This window comes from Urocitellus parryii, chromosome 5 (genome assembly GCF_045843805.1).
Source record: "Urocitellus parryii isolate mUroPar1 chromosome 5, mUroPar1.hap1, whole genome shotgun sequence".
Classification (NCBI taxonomy): Eukaryota; Metazoa; Chordata; class Mammalia; order Rodentia; family Sciuridae; genus Urocitellus; species Urocitellus parryii.
This window is the reverse complement of record NC_135535.1, coordinates 185,890,755-185,912,332: the sequence shown is the minus strand read 5'-3', so window position 1 is coordinate 185,912,332 and position 21,578 is coordinate 185,890,755. Positions and strand designations below refer to the sequence as shown.

At 47.0% G+C, this 21,578-nt stretch overlaps 1 protein-coding gene across 9 annotated transcripts; it reads right to left on the bottom strand.

The window, feature by feature from the left end:
* Pprc1 (PPARG related coactivator 1) lies at positions 1 to 15,625 on the bottom strand. Of its 9 annotated transcripts, none has more exons than XM_026407896.2 (15): positions 15,436 to 15,625; positions 11,346 to 11,534; positions 10,636 to 10,782; positions 10,415 to 10,516; positions 7,409 to 10,301; positions 7,068 to 7,121; positions 5,377 to 5,434; positions 4,558 to 4,628; positions 2,869 to 3,583; positions 1,567 to 1,716; positions 1,395 to 1,461; positions 1,158 to 1,279; positions 651 to 802; positions 279 to 378; positions 1 to 84 (listed from the first exon to the last, which is right to left on the bottom strand). In XM_026407896.2, the coding sequence occupies exons 1-15, from the start codon at positions 15,586 to 15,588 to the stop codon at positions 78 to 80; spliced, it is 4,980 nt and encodes a 1,659-aa protein (XP_026263681.2). In that variant the 5' UTR covers positions 15,589 to 15,625; the 3' UTR covers positions 1 to 77. The 9 variants fall into 9 exon arrangements, with proteins under 9 accessions (XP_026263681.2, XP_077655079.1, XP_026263683.2 ...); XM_077798953.1 differs by having other exon boundaries at positions 4,558 to 4,625; XM_026407898.2 differs by having other exon boundaries at positions 10,424 to 10,516.
* Between the last annotated feature and the right edge of the window lie 5,953 nt (positions 15,626 to 21,578).

Here is a 21,578-nt window from a genome sequence, read left to right as displayed (position 1 = left end):
AGTGATTAAGATGTTCCAAACACTTGGGGAACCCCTCAGTCCCAAACATCTGACATAGGAATGCAAATTAACTTGTTTCAACACCTGTTATAAAAAGAAAAAAACAAATACCCCTTTAAAAAATTGATTTAACACATTTTTTTATTTCACTTTTTTCCATTTCTTTATAAAATAGTCATCTCCTCACTAGCAGCTCTCTCCCCTAGAGTAGGGGAGGTGGGTGGAGGAGGTTGGGCACCTCCAAAGAAAAAGGGAAGGGGGGAAGAGCCCAGGGTTACCTCCGGAGGTTCTTCTGGGCCTGTTTCAACAATGTGTCAAAGTCAAGAGAGTCAAATTTACTCTTTACAGGAGCAGGGTCAAAGTCTTCCCGGTTGGAGTCTACAAAAGTAGAGAGAGATGAAGATCATACTTCCCAACCACAGGGTTCACAATGCCAGCCATCACATATCCAAATAGTGAATGGGGCTAAAATGGCCCTAATTTTAAATCAAAGAGGTAAAGGAGAGCCCTCACTTCTTCCCTCACCCCAATCCTTAAGTTATTTGTATGTCCAATGAGAAGTCTGCCTAGGTCCACTCTCAAGGCTAGAAACCCTTTTGGGGAACAGATATAGTATGTATGCCAAAACTTCAGACCCTCCCTTTACTCACCAAGATCAGAATAGCTCCTTTTGCAGAACTGCCTGCGGCCCCCAAAACAGAGATCAAAGGGCTGCTCATCTGCTTGGCGCAGCTTATGGCCACTCTCGATGGCTGCAAATGCCTCCTCAGCATAGCGATAAGTGACGAAGCCATAGTTATCACTGGTGGGGAGAGCCATTTGGGCACATTAAGAAGACATAGTAGGACTGGGGTTGTGGCTCAGAGATATAGTGGTTGCCTAGCATGCATGAGGCACTGGTTTGATCCTCAGCACCACATAAAAATAAAATAAAGATATTATGTCCACCTAAAACTCAAAACATAAAATATTTAAAAAAAAAAAAAGAAGACATAGTACCCAAGAATATAGGTAGTTCTCATTGCCCAATAGCCCTCTGATAGTAGAAATAAAGGAGCCCCATATTGCCAGCACACCAGAACAAGGAAGCAAGACAAGAAACATTAAGGTAGACAAATGGGACAGTAAGGATATCCTGACCTTGGACCCAAACTTACCCTTGGACTCGGAAATGGATGGTGCACTCCTCAATCTCCCCAAAAACAGAAAACCTCTGTTTCAGCTCTGACCGAGTCATGCGGCCAGGTATCTTCCCAATGAAGACTACCCTTCTTTCTTCCTGTATTGGGTATCAAGGAAAGGGACAGAGTGAGCAAGAGCTGTAGCACAGATGGTTCTCTGAGCTCTTGGCTCAGGACAAGCCCTCTTCTCCCATGACCTGCTCCTCTACTCACTATTGCACGCTCCTTCTGCAGCACTCTCTGCCTTTGGTAATGGTCATGTGAACGGTAAGAGCTGTACCTGACAAGAGAAGATGTTGTCAGCCTTCCAAACACAAGACAACTCAAGACTCAGAACTTTCAGGCATCTGCATCCCAGAGTCACTGACTCAGGAAACATGCTCACCGCCGCCTCCTGTCACTTCTCCGGCGGGGGGATGGGGAGCGAGAGCGGCTTCGGGAACTAGATGAGGAGGATGAGGAAGACGAAGAAGATGATGATGATGAAGAAGAGGAAGAGCATCTTCTGGAACGTCCAGAGGAACTGCAACTGGACCTAGAGAATTAAAGGGCACATGGAAATGCTAGGAGTGGTACAAGTATAGTCCATTTACCTCAGCCAGGTCCCAGCCCTGCCTCTGTCAGGAAGCTCAGGAACAAAGATAAAGCAGAGCAGAGGAGTCTAGATCATGGATGAAAAAACAGAGGTCCTTCATGGAACTTTACAAAATCTGGAATGTTTGAGTGTGTTTTGTCAAACATCATGTTTATTTTCAACTATGCAACAGAAAACTGAAAAAACATTTTTTTAAAATATTTTTTTAGTTGCAATTGGACACGATCTTTGTTTTTGTTTGTTTTTTTTAAATGTGGTGCTGAGGATCAAACCCAGCGGCTCGAATATGCTGGGCAAGCACTCTGCCACTAAGCCACAACTCTAGCCCCTGAAAAACATTTAACAAATCAGAAAGAGGAAGAAAAATAACGGGAGACTCAAGAAGATAAAGGTCTGGCCCTAGTTCTCATAACCAGCTTTATCTGTGGTGCTGAAACCTGGCCGGGGTCTCTGAGTGATAAATGCTTCCCAACCATGTCTCAGGAATTCTGTGACCATGACTTAAAGGGAGATGACTGTGTTAGACCTATAGTAGGGGCCATTTCTGGAGATATGATCACTGCCACAACCCAAGAATTCTTTATTGAGTAAGTAGAAAACTTGGATCTGTTACTGAGAAAAAAAAAGATACTGCCAGGAAATAAATGAGGCTACAGTGACATCCCAAGGAACTGTCCCAGATACTGTCCTCAACAGATGATTAAATGAAGAAATGTTTCCCATTAACAATTAGCCCTTTATCCCACGTACCACCAAGAAAATACCACAAATGAGGACTCATAACAGTATGTGAAGAAAGATATAGTCAAGATCAAACCCTAAGTCTCCCCAAGGCATGTCTCAAGGAAAATAGGAGACTGAGGAATACCCCAAACTCCTACAGGGGATAGAAGCAATAGTTTCATAGCTTTCCTCTTTCAACAACCCATAAAAGGAGAGAAGACAAAGGCCAAAGACAGAAATAGAAGACTTTGTGCCTGAAAAGTGCCTGAAAGTACCCAAGCCAATGTGTAAAAACTTTCAAAATAAACCAGAGAAGATAGTGCATGAACTTCCTAAATGGAGAGGACCTAACAGGCCATCAGAGCTCACCTTCGCCACCTCTTGTGTGGGGGGGAGAGGGACCTGGACCGGGATCGGGATGAGGAAGACGACGATGAGGAAGATGCTTCACTGGTCCGGTTGGACCCAGAGCTGACAGAACGGCTGCTGCGGCCACGACGGCCCTGCCAGCCCCGGCTTGGGGGACTGGCTGACCTGCAGGCTTTTCGGTAACAGCGCAATGACCGCTGCTTGGTTGAGGGATCAGGGGGAGTCCTAGTGTTCGTTTCATTCCGGCAGGGTGAGGCCTCAGGAGACAGCAAGGCAGATGGGGCAAGGCAAGGCGCTGAGGGATCTGCCTGCTCATTGCTAGTCCTGTGATCAAGTGGCTCCTGGGAGGCAGTTATGCATGGGAAGAGGGGAGCAACTGGGCCCAGGGATAAGACAGGTTTGATGGTGATGTCCTGATGTCGTTTGACATTCCATCGGGAGCCCACCTCTGGAATGACTAGGGCAGGCATCTTTTTTGGGGGTGTCCTGCTCCGGACACAATAGTCATGGTCCCCAGAGCCCACATGGACTGGACTAGGGCCATGGACCCCATCTTGGAGGCAGGCTGCAGCTGGATGTTTGGCCTCTGTAACTCCTTCAGGCTTCAGGGTTCCCTCCTGGGCGGTGGACTTAGGAGATTTGGCTTTGGCCAGCAGTGAGACGGCAGCCAAGGGCTTCCATAACTGATGGGGAGGGGTAGCTGGAGGGGTGAGCCCTGTGGGGGGGGGGAGGGAGGATGGAGATAGCAAGGTGAGATCCGATTCTACACTTCCAGATACCATCTCTAGGCTCCAGAGACCCCACTTCTCACAAAAGTACACAAAGGATGGTCAACAGCCCAAATTCTCCCACTGTTTCAACTGCTCCTTACCCCATGTTCCCCATCTTGGGAACCAGCAATTGAAAACCCAGATAGCCCAGGTCTTCCTAAATCCCTCATGCTCTCAACTACCCAAATGTAGCTGGTGACCAGGTTTTATCTGACCTGCCTCTCCATCCTTAGATCCACCTCCTCCACCCAGCACTGCCTAACTTCTAGGCTGCATCTTGCTTGAACTCATGAAATAACCTTATCTCTCTGTTTCCAGCCTCATACCTGCCCACCCTTCTACAATCCTGCTGGACATACCATCCAAAAACCAATATATTATTTCTTCAATACACAGGATAAAGTCCACACTTAACATGGCATTCAAAATTCCCAAAATCAATCTATTTACCACTCCAGCTTCATCTCTTGCTTTTGCTCTACCCACTACCTTGATCATCCACTATGATTCAGGTGAAACTGAGCCATTCACAATTCCCCAAAGCATGGCAGGCTGGTTCTGATTCTTCAATTCATTCCAGCTATTCCATTTGCTTAGACAGCCTTGTCTCCTAAATCTACACCTGATTGATATCAATGATATTCTCAAGCCTGAGCTCAAGAGATAACTTTCTATATAACCCTTCCCTGAATGCCCACCTCAGTTCTCACTGAAAACCACAGGCTTCTTTCACATATCACCTTGGATACTCAACATGCTCATTTGTTTACATATCTGACTCCTACCTAGACTGTGAGCACCTCAGATGGAGATCACATCTCTGTATCCTCCATGCCTATATACACTTGATGCAGAACAGACACTGCACATGTTTGTTGCACAAACTAGTCATAGGCAGAGTTCCCCAACCTGAACCCACCTGCCACGTTGGCCAGTTCTGGGGCTTGTAACCGGTCTAGGGGTCTCTTCTCCTGGGGAGTGTCAACGCTGCTGGCAGGGGGGAAAAGGGAGAGCCTGGTTCATTGCCTCCTCAATATTTTGTACATCTGCTTTCCTCACAAAGCAAGAGGAGAGGGTGAGTGCAGAGAAGAACAGGATGCACAAATTGCCCCCATTCATCCTCTTCCAACACAAAAAGGGTCTTTAGTGATTGAACGGTACATTGAATTTTAACTCAGCTCTGTCCAATTCCAGGAGGCAGGCTGACTATGACCTTGAATATCCCCATATCTTCAAATCAGGATACTTGCCTACCCAGCTCAAACCAACCTAAAACCAATAGAGGGGAACACACTTGGCAAAACAGGATGGTATACCATGTACATGAAAAATGAAAAAGGCCTCTCATTTCTGGAAGACTTCTCCAAGGAGTCAGGGAAGCCATAGTCATTAATACCTCCCCCAACTTTAAATTATTCCCTCACCAGCACTGAGCAAGCTTAAAAAGTCTATTAAATGCAAGAAAGAAATCCCAAAAGGCATAACTTGCCAGATAATGATTAAAAAAGCACCTGGAATCCCCAATTTGAATCAGCTGGTGGACAGTACACACCCTCCCACTCAGCACTACCCAAGACAGTCCTGGTCACAAAAAACAGGGCAGGGGGTGGAAAAACAAGGAAGAGGGTAGAGCTGATTTAATGTCCCTGCAAAAGAGGTATCCAGCCAATGGTCCTGGAGCACTGGCCAGAATGCTGACCAACAGCTATAGGGTTAATTCACATGTCTCCATACTTACCCTGAGTTTCCTACAGCCAAGGTGTCAGCAGGAACTGGAGGAGGGCACTCCTTTTTGGCTGCAAAAAAACCAAACTAGTTAAAAAGCCCAACCAGCTGTTCCAGACTGGAGTGGCAAAGAAGGGTTTACTCTGAGGCCCAAAGAAAGTCTACTTTGTGCTGGGAGCAGTGGCGCACACCTATATCCCAGCAGCTCAGGAGGCTAAGATGGGAGGATCTCAAGTTCAAAGCCAACCTCAGCAACAGCGAGGCGCTAAGCAACTCAGTGAGACTCTGTTTCTAAATAAAATATACAACAGGACTGGGGATATGGCTCAGTGGCCGAGTACCCCTGGTACCCAAAATAAAAAACAAAAAATAAAAAGTCTACTTTGTCTGCTCCTTGATGGGCTCTCTCCAAAGATTCAGTCTCCTCTACTGGGTACCAAGGTACTGTGTTTAATCTGTTCTCTGCTCAGAAATACACATTTCGCCAGGCACAGTGGCACACACCTATAATCCCAGCAACTCAGGAGGCTGAGACAGGAGGATGGCAAGGTCAAAGACAGCCTCAGCAACTTATTAAGGCTATAAGCAAGTGAGACCCTGTCTCAAAATAAAAAATAAAAATGGCTGGGGATGTGGCTCAATAAAAAATTAAGTGCCTCTTAGGTTCAACCCCCAATACAAAAAAAAAAAAAAGGAAAATACATAGTCCAAATTTATAAGCTTACCATTGAAGGTTCTACATAACCTGCCTACCTAAATTCCTAGCAGCATAAAAATTCCTACTTTGTGTGTTTGTGTGTGGGTTGTGGTGGGGATTAAACCCAGAGCCTTGTGTAGGTTAAAAACACATATTCTCCAACTAAACTACATCCCTAGTTCATAGCCTACTCTTGTCCCACACTTGTATTTTCTATTTTGCCTTGTATTATAGGTATTTGGTACTAACTCAGTAGTCATATCTGCATATTCTTCTCCCCAATTAGACCATAAGCTCCTTGCAAACAGGAGCCTCCACGGCACCTAGAGCCATGCCTTCCAAATACACTGTGCAGCCGGGCATGGTGGCACATGCCTATCATCACACTGACTTGGGAGCTTCAGACAAGAGGATCACAAGTTTGAGGCCAGCCTCAACAATTTTAGCAAGGCCCTAAGCAACTTAGCAACCCTGTCTCAAAAAATAAAATGAAAAGGAATGTAGCTCAGTGGTAAAGTGCCTATAGATTCAATCCCTGGTACCAAAACATAAATACACACTACCATACAGAAATTTCCTTTTACCTCCTCTCCCTGCCTTTATTCACCATGTGTATTCTATGAAATCCTGTTTTTCAAGGATCAACTTGAGAGCTACTTCCCTCTAGAACTACATCCCCAAATAATCCTAACCAACCTGGAACTCACTATCTGGCCTTTTTTTGTTTTGTGGTGCTAGGAATCAAATCCAGGGCATGTCAGGTGAACACTACCACTGAGCTACACCCTAGTCCCTCCATCTACTCTTTAATATTTGCCATGCGTACCACCATTATCCCTAGCTTAAGATTACTGTCATAGTTGAAAATTATCTCCCCATTCCAATTAGGGGGCTGCTGTAGTAGCTGAGACTACTGCTCCCATCCAATCTAATTGAAGCAACAAGGCTGAACCCAAAGGAGGTAATAATAAAAAAGAGTAAGAACCAAACTATCCAGGTTCCCTCACCTTCTGATTTTTCAAACTGCTCCAACAGACTGGACAAGTCTGATGCCTCAATTCCTGTGGAGGCACACAATCAAGAATTAAAGACAGGTCCTACAAATTCAAGTCCCAAGAAGACCCCAATCACTTCACTTCTCCCTTTACATGCCCCTTGCCCACTAAACTAAGTGATCCAAGGAACAGCACAAAGCTTAAATGAGTGAAACCAACCCAGAGCTCTGCTTCTGAAAACCCTCCAAAGATACCAACAAAGCTACCTCATCAAGATGGTTTATCCTGTTCTATAAATACTCCCAGGCAAACCCCTGTACCCTTTCACACCAACTGGACTGTGTGCCACTCACCAATCTCACTGATGAAAGCCTGTACCACATCCTCAGGACCCTGGGTACGTGGGGTGGGCAGGAAGGATAGCTTCCTTAGACGGGCTGGGTGGACAGCAGGCAGCTTGGGGACAATGCTCTGCCTTGGTAAGGGAACAGCCTTAATAGCAGAAGAGGGGGGCTTTTCCCTAGGCCTGGTCTCCTGGGTCTCGGGCTTTAGCCTCTCTGATGCAGGCTCCTCAATAGCCACACACTCAGGAGACAGACATGGTGGAGCCTTGATCCTGGGGCTTTGCACCAGGGACACCTTGTGTTTCAGATGGGGAGATGCAGGAACTGGCTTGACCTCCACCTTGGTGGGCTCTATTTGTGGAGCTCCATGGCCAGCTGGCCCAAGACTGAGGGATGGAGCCATAGGTGCAGGAGGTACATTTTCAGGAGGACCAGCTGGAATGCTACTGGGCTCCACCTTAGGTTGGAGAACAGCTCTCCCAACAGGAGCTGGAGGCAAAGGAGGTGGGGGTACAGCAGACCAGAATGGAGGGTGTTGTAGCCCTGGGCCCCATCCCATGGGCCCATAAGTACAACTGGAGTTGTAAGGTGAGACAGGGGCTGGAGGGGGTACCCAAGGCACATTGCAAGCAGGAGGCACAGCATAGGTGCCAGGAGTACCAGACACTAGGGGCACCGTTGGTGGGGGAGGCAGGCAAGGATACCCAGAAGGGGACACAGGGGGATAGCAAGGCCAGGGTGGCACAGGGGCATAATGAGTATAGGGATCAGGTGGCACTGGTCCCACAGACCCTGGAAGACCAGGAGGTGGCAAAGGAGGTGGGGGAATATTGGGGACCCTTTGTCCACTTGCAGGAAGAGGCAGCATGGGGGGCATACCCAGCCCACCTCGGGGGAAAGGCAAAGAAGTGAGCACTGTGTGAGGCATGGGCCCAGCAGAAGACATGGACTGCACAGGAGGAGGTCTTGCAGGCAGTGGCATCTCTTGGGATGGCACCACCTGTTCACTGGAAGTTAAAACCATAGGCCTGTTTGCAGATGGCTCAGGACTAGGAGAAGCAGGGCTGGGACCCACAGGCCCAAAGCAAGCCTCAGGAGGAGCGTCAGGACTTCTCTGTGGAGTTGTCTTCTTGGCTGGGGCTGGTGGGATGACAAGACAAGGTATATCTGCCAGCCCTGTGGGGGTCTCTGGGAGGCTGGGCCACTTCCCAACTGGAGGCTGGGAACTCTTCTCTTCTGCCTCTGCTTGCCGTTGCTGTCTTCGTCGTCGGTATTCAGATAGGCTGAGTGGCCGTGGTCTGGCTTCCTGGGCTGTGGCATTAGTACCATTTTCCACCTTCAGAGGACCTACAACCTCCTTGACTTCAGGGGTGATGGTCTTTGGGGGCTCTGAGGACTCTGAATCCAGGAGGAGCTGAGCAGCTGGACTTCCCTGGGCTGATGATATTGCACCACGCCTGGGGTCTGTTGGTCGGGACTTAACCAGCACAGAATCAACTGGAGCCAGGTCCCTGGGAACAGAGTCAACTGGCACAGGGTCAGCTAGGACAGCTTCAACTGATGACGAATTATCTGAGATAGGGACATCTACTGCAGGGTCAACTGCTGCCGAGTCAGCCAGGGCTGGGTCAGTCAACACTGGGTCAGCTTGGAGAGGGTCAACCAGCTCTGAACCCGATGAAGCCAGGTCAAGAGGTACAGAGTCAGTCACAGCAGGGTCAACTGCAGTAGTATTAGTTTCAACAGAGTCAAATGGCATGGGGTTGGCTTGAGGAGAGTCAACCAATGAGAGATGGGGTGAAAGAGGGTTGGCTTGGACAGTATCAACCAGCTTGGAGTAGAGATCTAGAGACCTTTCTTCAATGGGACTACCTTGTCCAGCACTTCTCTCCAAGTTCCCAGAGCTAGGCTTCTCCAAGGCAGTTGCCCAGGCCCGAGCCCAAGCCTGTGGCTTCCCCCTACCCTGGAAAAGCCCACCCTCTCTCTTAAGTTCCTCCTGAGGCAGTTTCTGCAAGCTGCCTGCCTGAGAGGTCACTTCTTTAGCCACAACAGATTGACCACGAGACGATGACCTCAGCCTCCTGGCATAACCTTCCACACAGGCTGCTTGCTGCTCCTTGCTCTTCTTCCTCCTGCTCTTTCGAGCTCTCTGGGAACCCATCACTGCATTGGCAGGTGGGTTCTTTAGTCCCTTGGACACTAGTGGCTCCACAACCTCCTTCGGCTCCAATAAGGATGCTGAGTCCAATGACAACCCCTCTTTCTCAGGGCAGGGGGCTATCTTGGGTATAGCAGTCTCTGGTTCTGATTCAAGTGTGGGCATAAGTAGCTGCAAGGCAGGAGTGGCCTCTAGTGAGTCATCCAGGAGCACAGACTGGGGTCCAGTAGGAATCTGCCGCACTACAACTGGAATCTCCAGGTCATCACCAGTTGTAGCTGCCTGACCCACAATCTCCAGTACCACACAACCCTCAGACAGTGTCAAATCATCTGGCTGTTCCTGAAGCTCATCCTCAAGTGATGCCATGTGGGTGAGGTTGGGCAAGCAGTAGGGGTGCATGGCCCGTACCAACTCACTCAAGGAAGAGATGCTTTCATCACCAGTTGCTGGCACTGCCACCTCTGCTGCTGTTGCCTTATCTTCTTCCTCAGGGCAGGCCAAATACATGGGGAAGTCTAGGATGGTACTCATAGAGTTGTCAAGCTCCCCAGCAAGCATCTGGCCACTGAAGCTGGCTGCCTCTTCCTCCTCTTCTCCATCACTACGCTGCTGGGGGGGAGGGGACTGGCCCCAGCGAGGTCTTGATCTTGGGGGTCTCCAGCTAGGCAGCTTGGGAGAAGAGGTCTCCAAGAAAGAAGGTGGGGGGAAGTCCCAAGAGGGATCTGCAAGAGACATCTCAACCTGTAGGAGAGAAGATAAGACTTAGCAGGAGTTTTCTTCAGTGAAGTCCTTTTCAGACCTGTCCCACATATTACCCGCCTATAAGTTCCTGAAGGACCCAAGACCAGGCTTACCCCACTTACTCTACTACTGCCTGTGCTGGGTCCCAATGGGTCAATTGGGGTGATGAGGTCACGTTCTGGGGGTGTCCGAGAGAGACTGAGCAGCTTATGCAGCTAAGAGGAGAGAAATATCTGAGATCAGTTAGTGCTCCAGAGCTACCTGAGCAGACCCATAGATGCAGCTATAACCTTTTCAATAGCCACATGTCCCCTCTCCCTAGTCCCTCACTCACAGAAGAGCCCTCCCGCGGTGATACAAGCAGCTCAGAGTCAGGAATGCTGTCAAATGGGGACAGGTTCTCAGAATCTGCATTGTCCAAGATCTCTGTCAGGGCTGTCAGCAGTGACACTTCATTCTGTTCCTCCAGAGATAACCTGCTCTGCTCCCAAAAAAAAAAAAAAAAAAACAGAAAAGTCTCACCAACATCTCTAATGAAATAACTGGACCACTTAAAAGACTGGATGCAAAGAAAATTAGCCTCCCAGGATCAGTGTAGCTCAATCTGCCAGCAAGAAGGATGTGAATACCAGGAGGCATAGGTTCCAATCTCATTTACAATCCACCACCTCCCTAGTGCCAACAGAGACCTGTTAAACTTATGTCTTAAGCTTGGATTTTACACACTCTCCACTTTCAGGTAAAATGTAGGATGCTCAGCAAAGGACCCTTGGCTAGGTTAGAATGGGGCTCAAAAACAGAGATCAATAGCCCAGATAAAGGGAAAGGCCTTGGACTATATTCTTAGCTAGCTAGGACATCCTAATATGCTACCCTCACATGGCAGCCTGCAGCTTAACTCCCACCTAGAGACAAAAAACACTTTAAGAACTCAGGTTAGGCATGCAGAAGCCAAGAACCTGGGAGAACTGAGCCATGCCTAAAACAACTCCAAGGATCTCAGGTAGAGCCTCCCAAGCAAAGCTAAGTCCAACTCCAGCTCACCTCTCCAAGGCTCCCAAAATCCTCAATGAGAGAAATAAGAGAGGCATCCATGTAACTCTGCATGGTCCCCAGTAGTGTCTCATCTTGTAGCAACAACTCCTCCATTTCCAGATCTTTGTCCCTCAGAGATGGGCCCAGCCGAGACAGATTGACAAAGCCAGAATCATCCACCTCTTCATGTAGCAGCACCTGGAGCAAAAGAGGGGAGGGTCAAAAGGGCATGGGCACTCTGGGGGCAACTGAAGGATATGCACGATAAATCCTCTATCCAGTCCCCCATAAATGAACCCATACTCAGCAGCAGTCCCACCATCACCAAACCTCTGAGTTAATTAAGCAGAGAAGTACAACCCATGAGCAAAAGCACCAATCAGGATGACAGTATTCTGGGCAGAAAAGAGTCTGGACACCATCAAGAAACAGGTAGAACCACAGATTATTAAACTAGTAAGCAAAAATACCAAAAAGATCAAGATTGTTCAGAATTCATCTGCTAGCAGTGGGTAGGATGTCAGTCTGAGGGGTACACCAAAGGAAAAGAAGTCAGTCAAGAGACAGTTGAGCTATAACAACCTGGCCTACCTCAGCTTCCACTTAGGGCCTCAGTTTTCTGCTAAGCTCAAATCTTACCTTCTCAAAGATACCTTTCCCAATATCTCTCCTCACACTAATTCACACACTTTTCTGAAGAATGCACTTTTATGACAATCACATCCTGCCCCCCAATTCCATGACATTTCTCCCCTTCTCAATGAAAACTGGATTCTAAGTTCCTTTGGGACATATAACTCTACACTCTATTAGCCTATATTCTTCTTCCCTCTCAGAAGTTAAATGTGCTTATACTTCCCAATTACCCGTGATACCCAACAGTACCTTATACTCAAATGCCTTCTCCCCACCATTTTCAGGATTGAACCCAGGGCCTTGTACATGCTGAGCACACATTCTATCACTGAGCTACATCCCCAGCCTCAACAATGTGTTATCCAATCTCTCATGGTATTTCCAAGGACAGAATCTCTTCCCCACCTCTTTCTTCCAGGTGAGAGCCAAAAAAAGAGAAAGCTTGATTCTGGAAGTGAAGAGGCCCTGCCCCACACTTCTCTGAGAGCTTCAGCCTTGTTAGGAGACAGGAAGCTGCCAGCCCAAACCTGTCAAGAGAGTGGGTGTGGGCAGGGCCAGAAGTGGCTAGAATGGGATTTTGAGGATAGAGGACAGAACCCCAGCTATCTCCATTATTAGAAACCTGGTGCAAAGGCCTGAGAACAGGATCAAACACAGATAAGGCAGACTGCCCCCACCTTCTTCATCAAAGGGAAACTTGGGCACTTCACCTCTAAAAGAAAAAAGCAACAGGTATGACTATAATCCTCCCATACACACAACCTCCTAAAAGAGCTGGAGTTCCAGGGCCCAGGGAAAGGAAGGGTTGCTTAGGGATACTTTAGGAGGCCAGGTCCAGAGATGAAGTGAAAGGTAGCATGTTTTAGGCACTAACCCCTCCCAGTCCTTTACAATCCTGTAATTACAACCAGCAGCTGTGAATAGCAGCTGGCTCAGCAAACAATCCTAGGTGAGCAAGAAACCTGCATCTCTGCTTGCCCTGCCACCTCCCTACCAGAGCCCCAGTGGCCAGGCCAGAATCTCAAGATGATGCCTAGTTCTGCAAACTATTAATCTCCACCTCCATTAGACAGGTACAGGAGATCTGGTCACAGACACCTCCCATTACATGACCTCACCCATCTCTTGATTCCCAAATAGCATGGTTCCCATCGGACCAAGATCACCCAAGGGCTAAGCCCAGGCTAAGTATGCCAGCCACCAGCACTTCCATCTTCAATGACCTCACAACTGAGAGAATCTTATTCTTCCAGAGTTCAAAATCAGCCAGAAACTTTTTAAAATGCATGATCACTTTCTGAGAGCTCCTGCAAATCTTCAATAGCATCTCACTGGGTTTTTTAAATATTTTTTTAGTTGCCAGTGGATTTTTTACTTTGTTTATTTTTATGTGGTGCTCACCATGCCAAGCAAGCGCTCTACCACTGGACCACAACCCCAGCCCAACTGCTCTTAATATTAAACTCCTTAATGTGGCTTACAGAGGTGCTAATCCCTATTACACTATTCTGCTTCAGCTTGTCCCCACCTCCTCCTCTACCATACAAGTATCTCAATTCCTCCTATAAGCCATGTTTGCTCCCCTCTCAAGGCCTCTCACACATTATTCCCTCCGATGAAAGTTTTGTACACACATATAAACTTGGGGTCTCAGTTTAACATGTCATTTCCCTGACCCTACAAAATAGGTTATTATAACTAATTATATAATCCCAAATATCCCTCATTTTCCTTTCTCCCCATATATCATCATTTATTATCTGTCTATCCTGATTAAACATAAAATCCTGAAGAACAAGGATTACATTGGTGGAGTTTATCTCTATCCCCTGTGCATGAACATAATGGTATCTCAGTAACTAGCTGGTTGGACTAACTAGCTCACACACGCACACCTCCTTTTGTTGGAGGGAGTTGATCTCTCCATGAGACTCTGTTCAACCCCAAATAACCATCTAACTTGTATTACAGCTGGATCCCTCATCTCTCCTTCTGAGGATAGGGAGCACCACCCACAGAAGCTATGATCTCTGAAAAGATGAGGGAGAAGGGGTGGGTTGCTCCCAAATTCATGAAGCCATTCCCAAATTTAGAAGCCATTCTCCCAGGGAAGGAACTAGATTTGTCTGCTGGACCTGGTACTATCAGAAACCATGAAGCCCAACTTCTGCCTAGGATGAGAAAAATTCCATCAAGGACTCAGCTTTCCCACCCACTGCCACCTCTAGGTGGGAACTTTTAAGAAGTCCTGTTAGACAGTAATACTTTCTAAGTGTGGAGAACTCAAGGCCAAGGAAATATAATCTGATCAGAAAAACTCTTCCACATCCAATAAATGTTCAACTAGTGTTAAATACTGAATAGGTCTCACACTACCTCCAACTTTCCCAATCCCAGCAAAAATTCCAGAAAGCCTAAAATACAGATATAAACAAACCACCCTTGGTTTGTGTCGGTTCACAGGGCAGATCTTAATTACTTCCTCAAAACAGATACTAGAGGAAAAATTCAGGAGGAAAGGATTCCTTCTCCCTTTTTTTAAGTTTGGTCCCGGGTGTATTTCACTCCCCATTCCCCTTGAATCACAAATGGGGCAGAAATGCAGGCAACCAAAACGCCAGTGCCAGTGACTCACAACCCACCCCAAGCCGGTCAGACAGAAGCCTCCACAAGCTCACTCCTCCACAATCTTTTACCCTCCACATCACATTGCCATCTGCAGGGAAGAGACTCCTCCAACATCTGGAAAGTCCACCATCCGCTGTTGAAAGGCACTACAGACCAACGTAATAGAGGAAAAACTCCAAAGCTCCTGCAAAGTTGTATCTAGCAACCTCTACCTTCCTTTCTAGCCAGGGGCCCCCAGCCCTGGCCCGGGATGGCGGGACCAGTTGACACACCCAGTTCCCAGCAGTGCCGCTTCAGCGCGGCTACTAGATGCCGGATAGCCCCGGACGCGAGCCACGTGGACAACCCTTCCCCGCCCCCACGTGGACCCGCGCCCTCCCCACCTCCGGAGCCCAACCAACCCACGTGGGTGCTCCGGCCGCCTAGAGGGGGAGGGGAGACAGACAAGTTCTCCCGGGAAAATAGCTCTCCCCCACCCCACGTGCTCCAAAAGGGGAACGGCGGCGCCTGGCTCACGTAGCCCTCCTCGGCATCCTCATAAAAAGGTCTTAACATTCAACTTCAATACCGAATCCCTGATCTCCCCAACTGCAGGCCCTGTTTCCGACACCCGGCTCTGCCACTCCGGCGTTCCCAGGAATGGACATACGTACTCTACCTCTGCCAGCGGACCCCCAGCAAATCGCTTAGGTTCCCTCGGCCCGGCCTGGTCCGACTCCGGTGGCAACCCGGCATCGACTCCTAAGCGCTTCCTCCCTTTCCTGTGGCGTCCACGTGTCACCGCCCGGCACACGCCGCTTTGCTGCCAGGCGCCGGCCGCCCGCCAGCCTCTCACCTGCTCCCCACAGCTCACTGTGCCCACGGTCCCATGCGGCGCTTGGTTCCGACTCCCCCAACCGCTGCCGCGGACTCCACCACCGGGGTCAGGGCCAGGGCCCCCAGTCGGGGACGGCGCGACTCCGTCTCTCCGTCCCCGGTGTGCCGCCATCTTGGCCCCTAAACACCCAGCGCTGCTCTGATCGCCGGCGCCGCCTCGCCCAGCCGATTGTGGGAAGGGAACTACAAGTTCCGAAAGACATTGCTTGCAAGACTACGAATCCCAGAAGGCCGTTGGGCAAGACTCACTTGCACTCAGGAAGAAGGCCTGGCCTCGCGCGAGGGTTCCTGGGAGAAGTAGTCGCTTCGAATGAAGGCCGTGTGCCACGAGTTCTAGTGCTTAGATTTGGGTTACTCCGGAAGACCAAATCAGTTAGCGAGCACGCGGTAATGGTGATAATTAATATTTGCGTACCATTTATATGCGTTAATTCGACCAACTGTTGGAACGCCCTCTTTGTCTGACTGACATTCTTCTAACTGCTCTGCGTTCCTTTCACCTTAGTCCGAGTTGGGCCTGTTTTGAAATAGCACCTCCTAGTGGACATCGGATCTCTAGGCACTAATCCTCACCTAATCTCACACTGCTGCAATACGGCAAATTTACTTTTAAAATACCGCATTCTCCGTTATTTTGCTCTTTCTCAGCTGTTACACAGAAACTCACATTGGGTTTCCATTGCCAAGTCTACGTCCCACTGCTCCAGATCTTTCTGTCCTCCAAAGACAAAAAAAAAGTTCTCCTACCTTTGTTTTTCCACCTGGAATACTCAAAACACTTAAACATCTTTCATACCTAATTTAATCTAGGAAAGCCTTTTGATTATCCCAAAAGCAAAACAACGTAATCTCTCTTTTTTACCGTCCATCGCTGTCTCTATTATTCACTCATTTTCCACCTATCAACTTCTTTATATTGTTTTCTTGTGTGTGTGTGTGTGTGTGTGTGTGTGTGTTTACAAAAGCATAACAATTGGTTCAAATAGTACAAAAATATATGCTGGGAGCCTGGCACATGCCTGTAATCCCAGCAGCTCAGGAGGCTGAGGCAGAAGGGTGGCAAATTCAAGGACAGCTTCAGCAGTTTAGCAGAACCTGGCTCAAAATGAAAAAATAAAAATAAAAAATAAAAGGCTGGGGGCTGGGGACTGGGGATTGGCTCAAGCAGTAGCGTGCTCACCTGCCATGCTTGCGGCCCGGGGTTCCATCCTCAGCACCACACACAAACAGAGATGTTGTGTCCGCCGACAACTAAAAAAATAAATAAACAAATAAATATTTTTAAAAATTCTCTCTCCTCTCTCTCTTTCTCTCTCTCTCTCTCTCAAAATAAATAAATAAATAAATTAAAAAGACTGGGCTGGGTATAGTATAGCACTTGCCTAACATTTGCAAAGCTCTGGGTTCAACTCCCTAGTACCACAAAAATGAAAAGTACTGGGGAAGTATCTTAGAGGTAAAAGCACCCCTGGGATCAATCGCCAGTACAATGAATAAATAAATAAATATCTGCATATACTTGACCTGCAAATTCCAGTTCTACTTCCCAGATTTAGCCTTTGTTACCTTTACTGTGTATTCATGCACACACTTTATCTTGGATATAAAGATGTAGCCAGGAGAAGTGGCTCTCACCTGTATTCCCAGCTATGGAGTTCTAGGCCAACCTGGGCAACATAAGCAAGACCCTAGCTCAAAAAAAGGGTTGGGGATATAGGTCAGTGACTTGCATATGTGAGGTCCTGGGTTCAATTCCCAGTACTGGAAAAAAAAAAAAAAAGAATCATGCTGTATGTGTCGTTTTAGTGTTTCTGTTTTCATGTTGGGGATTAGAACCCAGGGCCTTGTGCATATAAGGCAAACATTCTATCAACTAAAGTACATCCCTAGCCCCTGTATGTATGATTCATACTTGCTTCTTTCATGTTAATTTATTCACTAGCCAAACATTTCCTAAACTCTGAGTGACAGTTCCATTATATAAATATATTGGGAGGCTGAAGCAGAAGGATCAGTTGAGCTCAGGAATTTGAGGCAAGCCAGGCAACATAGTGAGAATGGCTGGGCATGGTGGTGACACTGGAGGCATGAGGCAGTAGAACAAGTTCAAAGCTAGCCTCAGCAGTTTAGCAATAGACTGTCTCAAAAAATTTTTTAAAAGGTTGGGGATGTGGCAGTACCAAATAAATAAATAAATACATAAATACAGACTGTCTCAAAAGAAAAAGTGGGGGGGCTGGGGTTGCGGCTCAGCGGTAGAGCACTCGCCTAGCAGGAGCAAGGTGCTGGGTTGGATCCTCAGCATCACATAAAAACAAATAAATAAAATAAGGTTTTGTGTCCAACTACAACTAAAAAATAAATTAAAAAAAGAAAAAAGGTGGAGCTGGGTTTGTGATTCCATGGTAGAGCGCTTTCCTAGCATGTGTGAGACACTGGGTTTGATTCTCAGCATCCCATATAAATAAATAAAAATAAAGATCTGTTAACAACTAAAAAATTAAAAGGAAAAAAAAAGGCAAGGTATGGTGGCATACACCTGTAATCCCAGTAACTCAGGAGGCTGAAGTGGGAGGATCTCAAATTCAAGGCCAGCCCTAGCAACCTAGCAAGACCCTGTCTCAAAATAAAAAATAAAAAGAGCTGGGAATAGGGGCTGGAGCTGGAGCTCAGTGACAGAGTGCTTGCCTAGCATGCGTGAGGCACTGGTTTGATCCTCAGCACCAAATAAAAAGTAAAATAATAAACAAAGATATGGTGTGTCCCTCTGTAACTAAAATAAATAAATAAATAAATAAATAAATAAATAAATAAATAAATAAATAAATAAATAAATAAATAAATAATTGAAAAATAAAAAGAGATGGGAATACAGCTCAGTGATAGAGTACCCCTGGATTCAACCCCCAGTACCAAAAAATATATATTTTTTTAAAATTTTGAGACAGCGTCAAACTTAATCACTCTGCCTTTGCTTCTCTAGTAGATGAATTACAGGCCTGTGCCACCTTAAGAAATTGCTTTTATTCTCTCTCTCTCTCTCTCTCTCTCTCTCTCTCTCTCTATCTCTCTCTCTCTCTCTCTCTCCTCTCTCTCTCTTTAAAAAAAAAAAAAAAAAAAAAGAAAGAAAAAGAAAAAAAAGAAATTGCTTTTGAGCCAGGCATGGTGGCACATGCCTGTAATCCCAGTGGCTCAGGAGGCTGAGACAGGAGAATCCTAAATTCATCAAAACCAGCCTCAGCAATGGCAAGGCACTTAGCAACTCTAATGAGACCTGTCTCTAGTTTTCGGCAGACACAACATCTTTGTATGTGGTGCTGAGGATCCAACCCAGGCAAGCGCGATACCGCTTGAGCCACATCCCCAGCCCAGAATTCCATTTTTTAAAAACCATTAATCTTAGGTGAATTTCATCTCACACATACAAAAGAACACTGGATGTTTATATCTATTTATTCAAATCAGCTAAGTTTCCTGTCCTCAGGGACATTGTCATTAAGTTAAAAACCTTCAACATAGGCTCAACCCTTCTGCCCCCATATCCCAAGTATATTTCCCAGGCATCTGTAGCCTCCTTTTCCATTTTTGCCAGTACCACAATCCCCAAAACTGAGCCAGGTACAGTGGGGGTGTACCTGTAATCCCAACGGTTCAGGAGGCTGAGGCTGGAAAATCTTGAGTTCAAAGCCAGCCCCAGCAACTTAGCAACTAAACCCTAAGCAATTTAGTGAGACCCTTTCTCTTATTTTTTTTTTTTTTTGTACCAGGGCCTGAACCCAGGGGTACTTGACCATTGAATCACTTCTCAGCACTTTTGTATTTTATATTTTGAGACAAGGTTTTCCCTAAATTGCTGTGTTGGCCTTGAACTTGGGACCCTCCTGCCTCAGCCTCCTAAGTCACTGAGTTTACAGGTATAAGCCATCATGCCTGGCTGAACCTCAGTTTTCTTGCTTGTTCAATAGCACTTTGTAGCCAGATGTGGCGGTACACACTTGTAATCCCAGCTTTTCAAGAATAAGGAGGATCTAAAATTCAAAGCTGGCCTGGCATCTTAGTGAGACCCTCTCTAAAAATAATTAAAAAAAAAAAAAAGTCTGGGGATATAGCTCAGTAGTAGGGTGCCATCAAGTTATGTGCAAGGGTCTGGGATTAATCTCTAAAACTGAAAAAAAAAAAAAATTGCCAGGCATCATGGTGCATGCGTGTAATTCCAGTGACTCAGGAGGCTGAAGCAGGAGGACCACCCAGGCTCAGCAAAAGTGAGGTGCTGAGCACCACATTGAGACCCTATCTCTAAATACAATACAAAATAGGACTGGGGATGTGGCTCAGTGGTCAAGTGACCCCTTAGTTCAATCTCCATACCACCTGTCCCCCAAAAAAACTTCAAAAAAAAATTCACCTTCTTCCAAAGGTCTTCATGAAGAGGACCACAGCTATAACATAACTAGCACAGTGACTGGCACATTGTGCATCTTCAACATTCAATTTTTTTTTTTCTTTCTTCCTTGCTTTCCACCTTGCATAGTCTAGAAAGGAATCTCAGATTCAGAGGACACAAAGAACTTTGTAGGGTAGGTTGTAATATTCATTGTCCACCCAAGTGATAGTGATCACCATGGAATCTGGCCAAGCTAGTTGTTTGGAATGAATAACCTTAGGGTTAAGTGGTCACAAAATTGAGAAAAGGCAAATTCATGAGCAGTAGAGAGAAGAGGGTCAAGGTAGGTATTTGTCTTCCTTTGTCCACCTGACAACATCAAGCCAAACCAACCTCCTCTTGACACTCTTGGAATAACAACCTCAAAAAAATGACAAAGGAGTGTGGAGATATAGCTCAGTTGGTAAAGTGCTTGCCTCACATGTACAAGGCCCTGGGTTCAATCCCCAGCATGCACACACACACACACACACACACACACACACATACACACAAAAAAAATCTTAAAGGATGCCAGGCAAAGTGGAGCATGCCTGTAATCCCAGCTGACTACAGAAGGGAGGCTGAGGGAGGAGGATTGTGAGTTCAAAGCCAGCAGAAGCAAAAAGCAAGATGGTTAACAACTCAGTGAGACCCTGTCTCTAAATAAAATACAAAAAATAGGACTGGGGATGGGGCTCAGTGGTTGAGTTTCCCTGAATTCAATCCCCAGTACCCTCCCGCCAAAAAAAAAAAAAAAAATTCAGAAAGGCACTAATGTCTATTGAGTACTTACTATATGGGGTTCTCTCATACTGATTATGTGACTGGGTAGACACTGTCTGTTTTTAGTCTCATCAAACTGCATGTACCAATTATAGAGGGTAAATCTGGAGTAGTTTAGAGTGGGGTTTAGAGTCAGTTGTCCCAGGTCATTCAGCTAGAGATCACCAATCGCTGGGATTACAAGTGAGTGCCACCCTGTTTGGCTCAAGGAAATACTTGTGAGTGTGGATGGCTTCAATAGTGTCCCTTCACGCCCTCCCTGGGGGGTTGGGGGGGAGCTGAAGGTGGGATAATCCACAATGTGGAGCTTCCCCTTTTTAATCATACAGGAGGTGGGTGTCCCTATTCCTAAACAGGCCTTATTTTCAAGCCCTAGATTCTGCATTTTTCCATCATTTCGTGCCCTCTCAGCAAAAATCTCAGGTGGGAGAAAGGGTCTCATAAACACTTCAGACTCCACATCTGTAACCCTCCTTGAGCCAGAGTAAGGGAACCAAACAACCTTCTCAACCAATCCCCCTCTAAGTAACAAAGGAGGGGACCTCCTCCCCAGTCTGGGCCAAATGCCCTAGGGAGGGGGCACTAGCCCAGGTCCCCTAGAACCCACCCTGAAGCCAGCATCTGGGGACCCCCAGGAACTCTATCCTCCACAGAGCGCCACTCTCCTCCCTTCTCCCTGCTAATAGGTATTTCCTGTTTATGAGGCAGCTAGGGCTGGGCTTTTGGGGAAGGGATGGAGATGGAACCTCTCCCTCCTAGGGTTGGGTAGGGGAGTCCTTGAGGAGTTCCTGAAGGTTGGGAGTCGCCTCCCTAGAAAAGTGTTTTACATGGAAAATACACAAATAGAGACTCTGCCCCTATGGGTAGAGGGCACTGGAGGGGTCAGCTTCCTG

Excerpts from the sequence above, each read along its gene's own strand:
- Pprc1 (XM_026407896.2), bottom strand. The coding sequence starts at position 15,588 with ATGGCGGCACACCGGGGACGGAGAGACGGAGTCGCGCCGTCCCCGACT. Across the intron at positions 11,535-15,435 it reads CAGTGAGCTGTGGGGAGCAG|GTGCTGCTACATGAAGAGGT; the intron begins GTGAGAGGCTGG and ends CTTTTGCTCCAG. Across the intron at positions 4,629-5,376 it reads TTGGCTGTAGGAAACTCAGG|CAGCGTTGACACTCCCCAGG; the intron begins GTAAGTATGGAG and ends CCCCCCTGCCAG.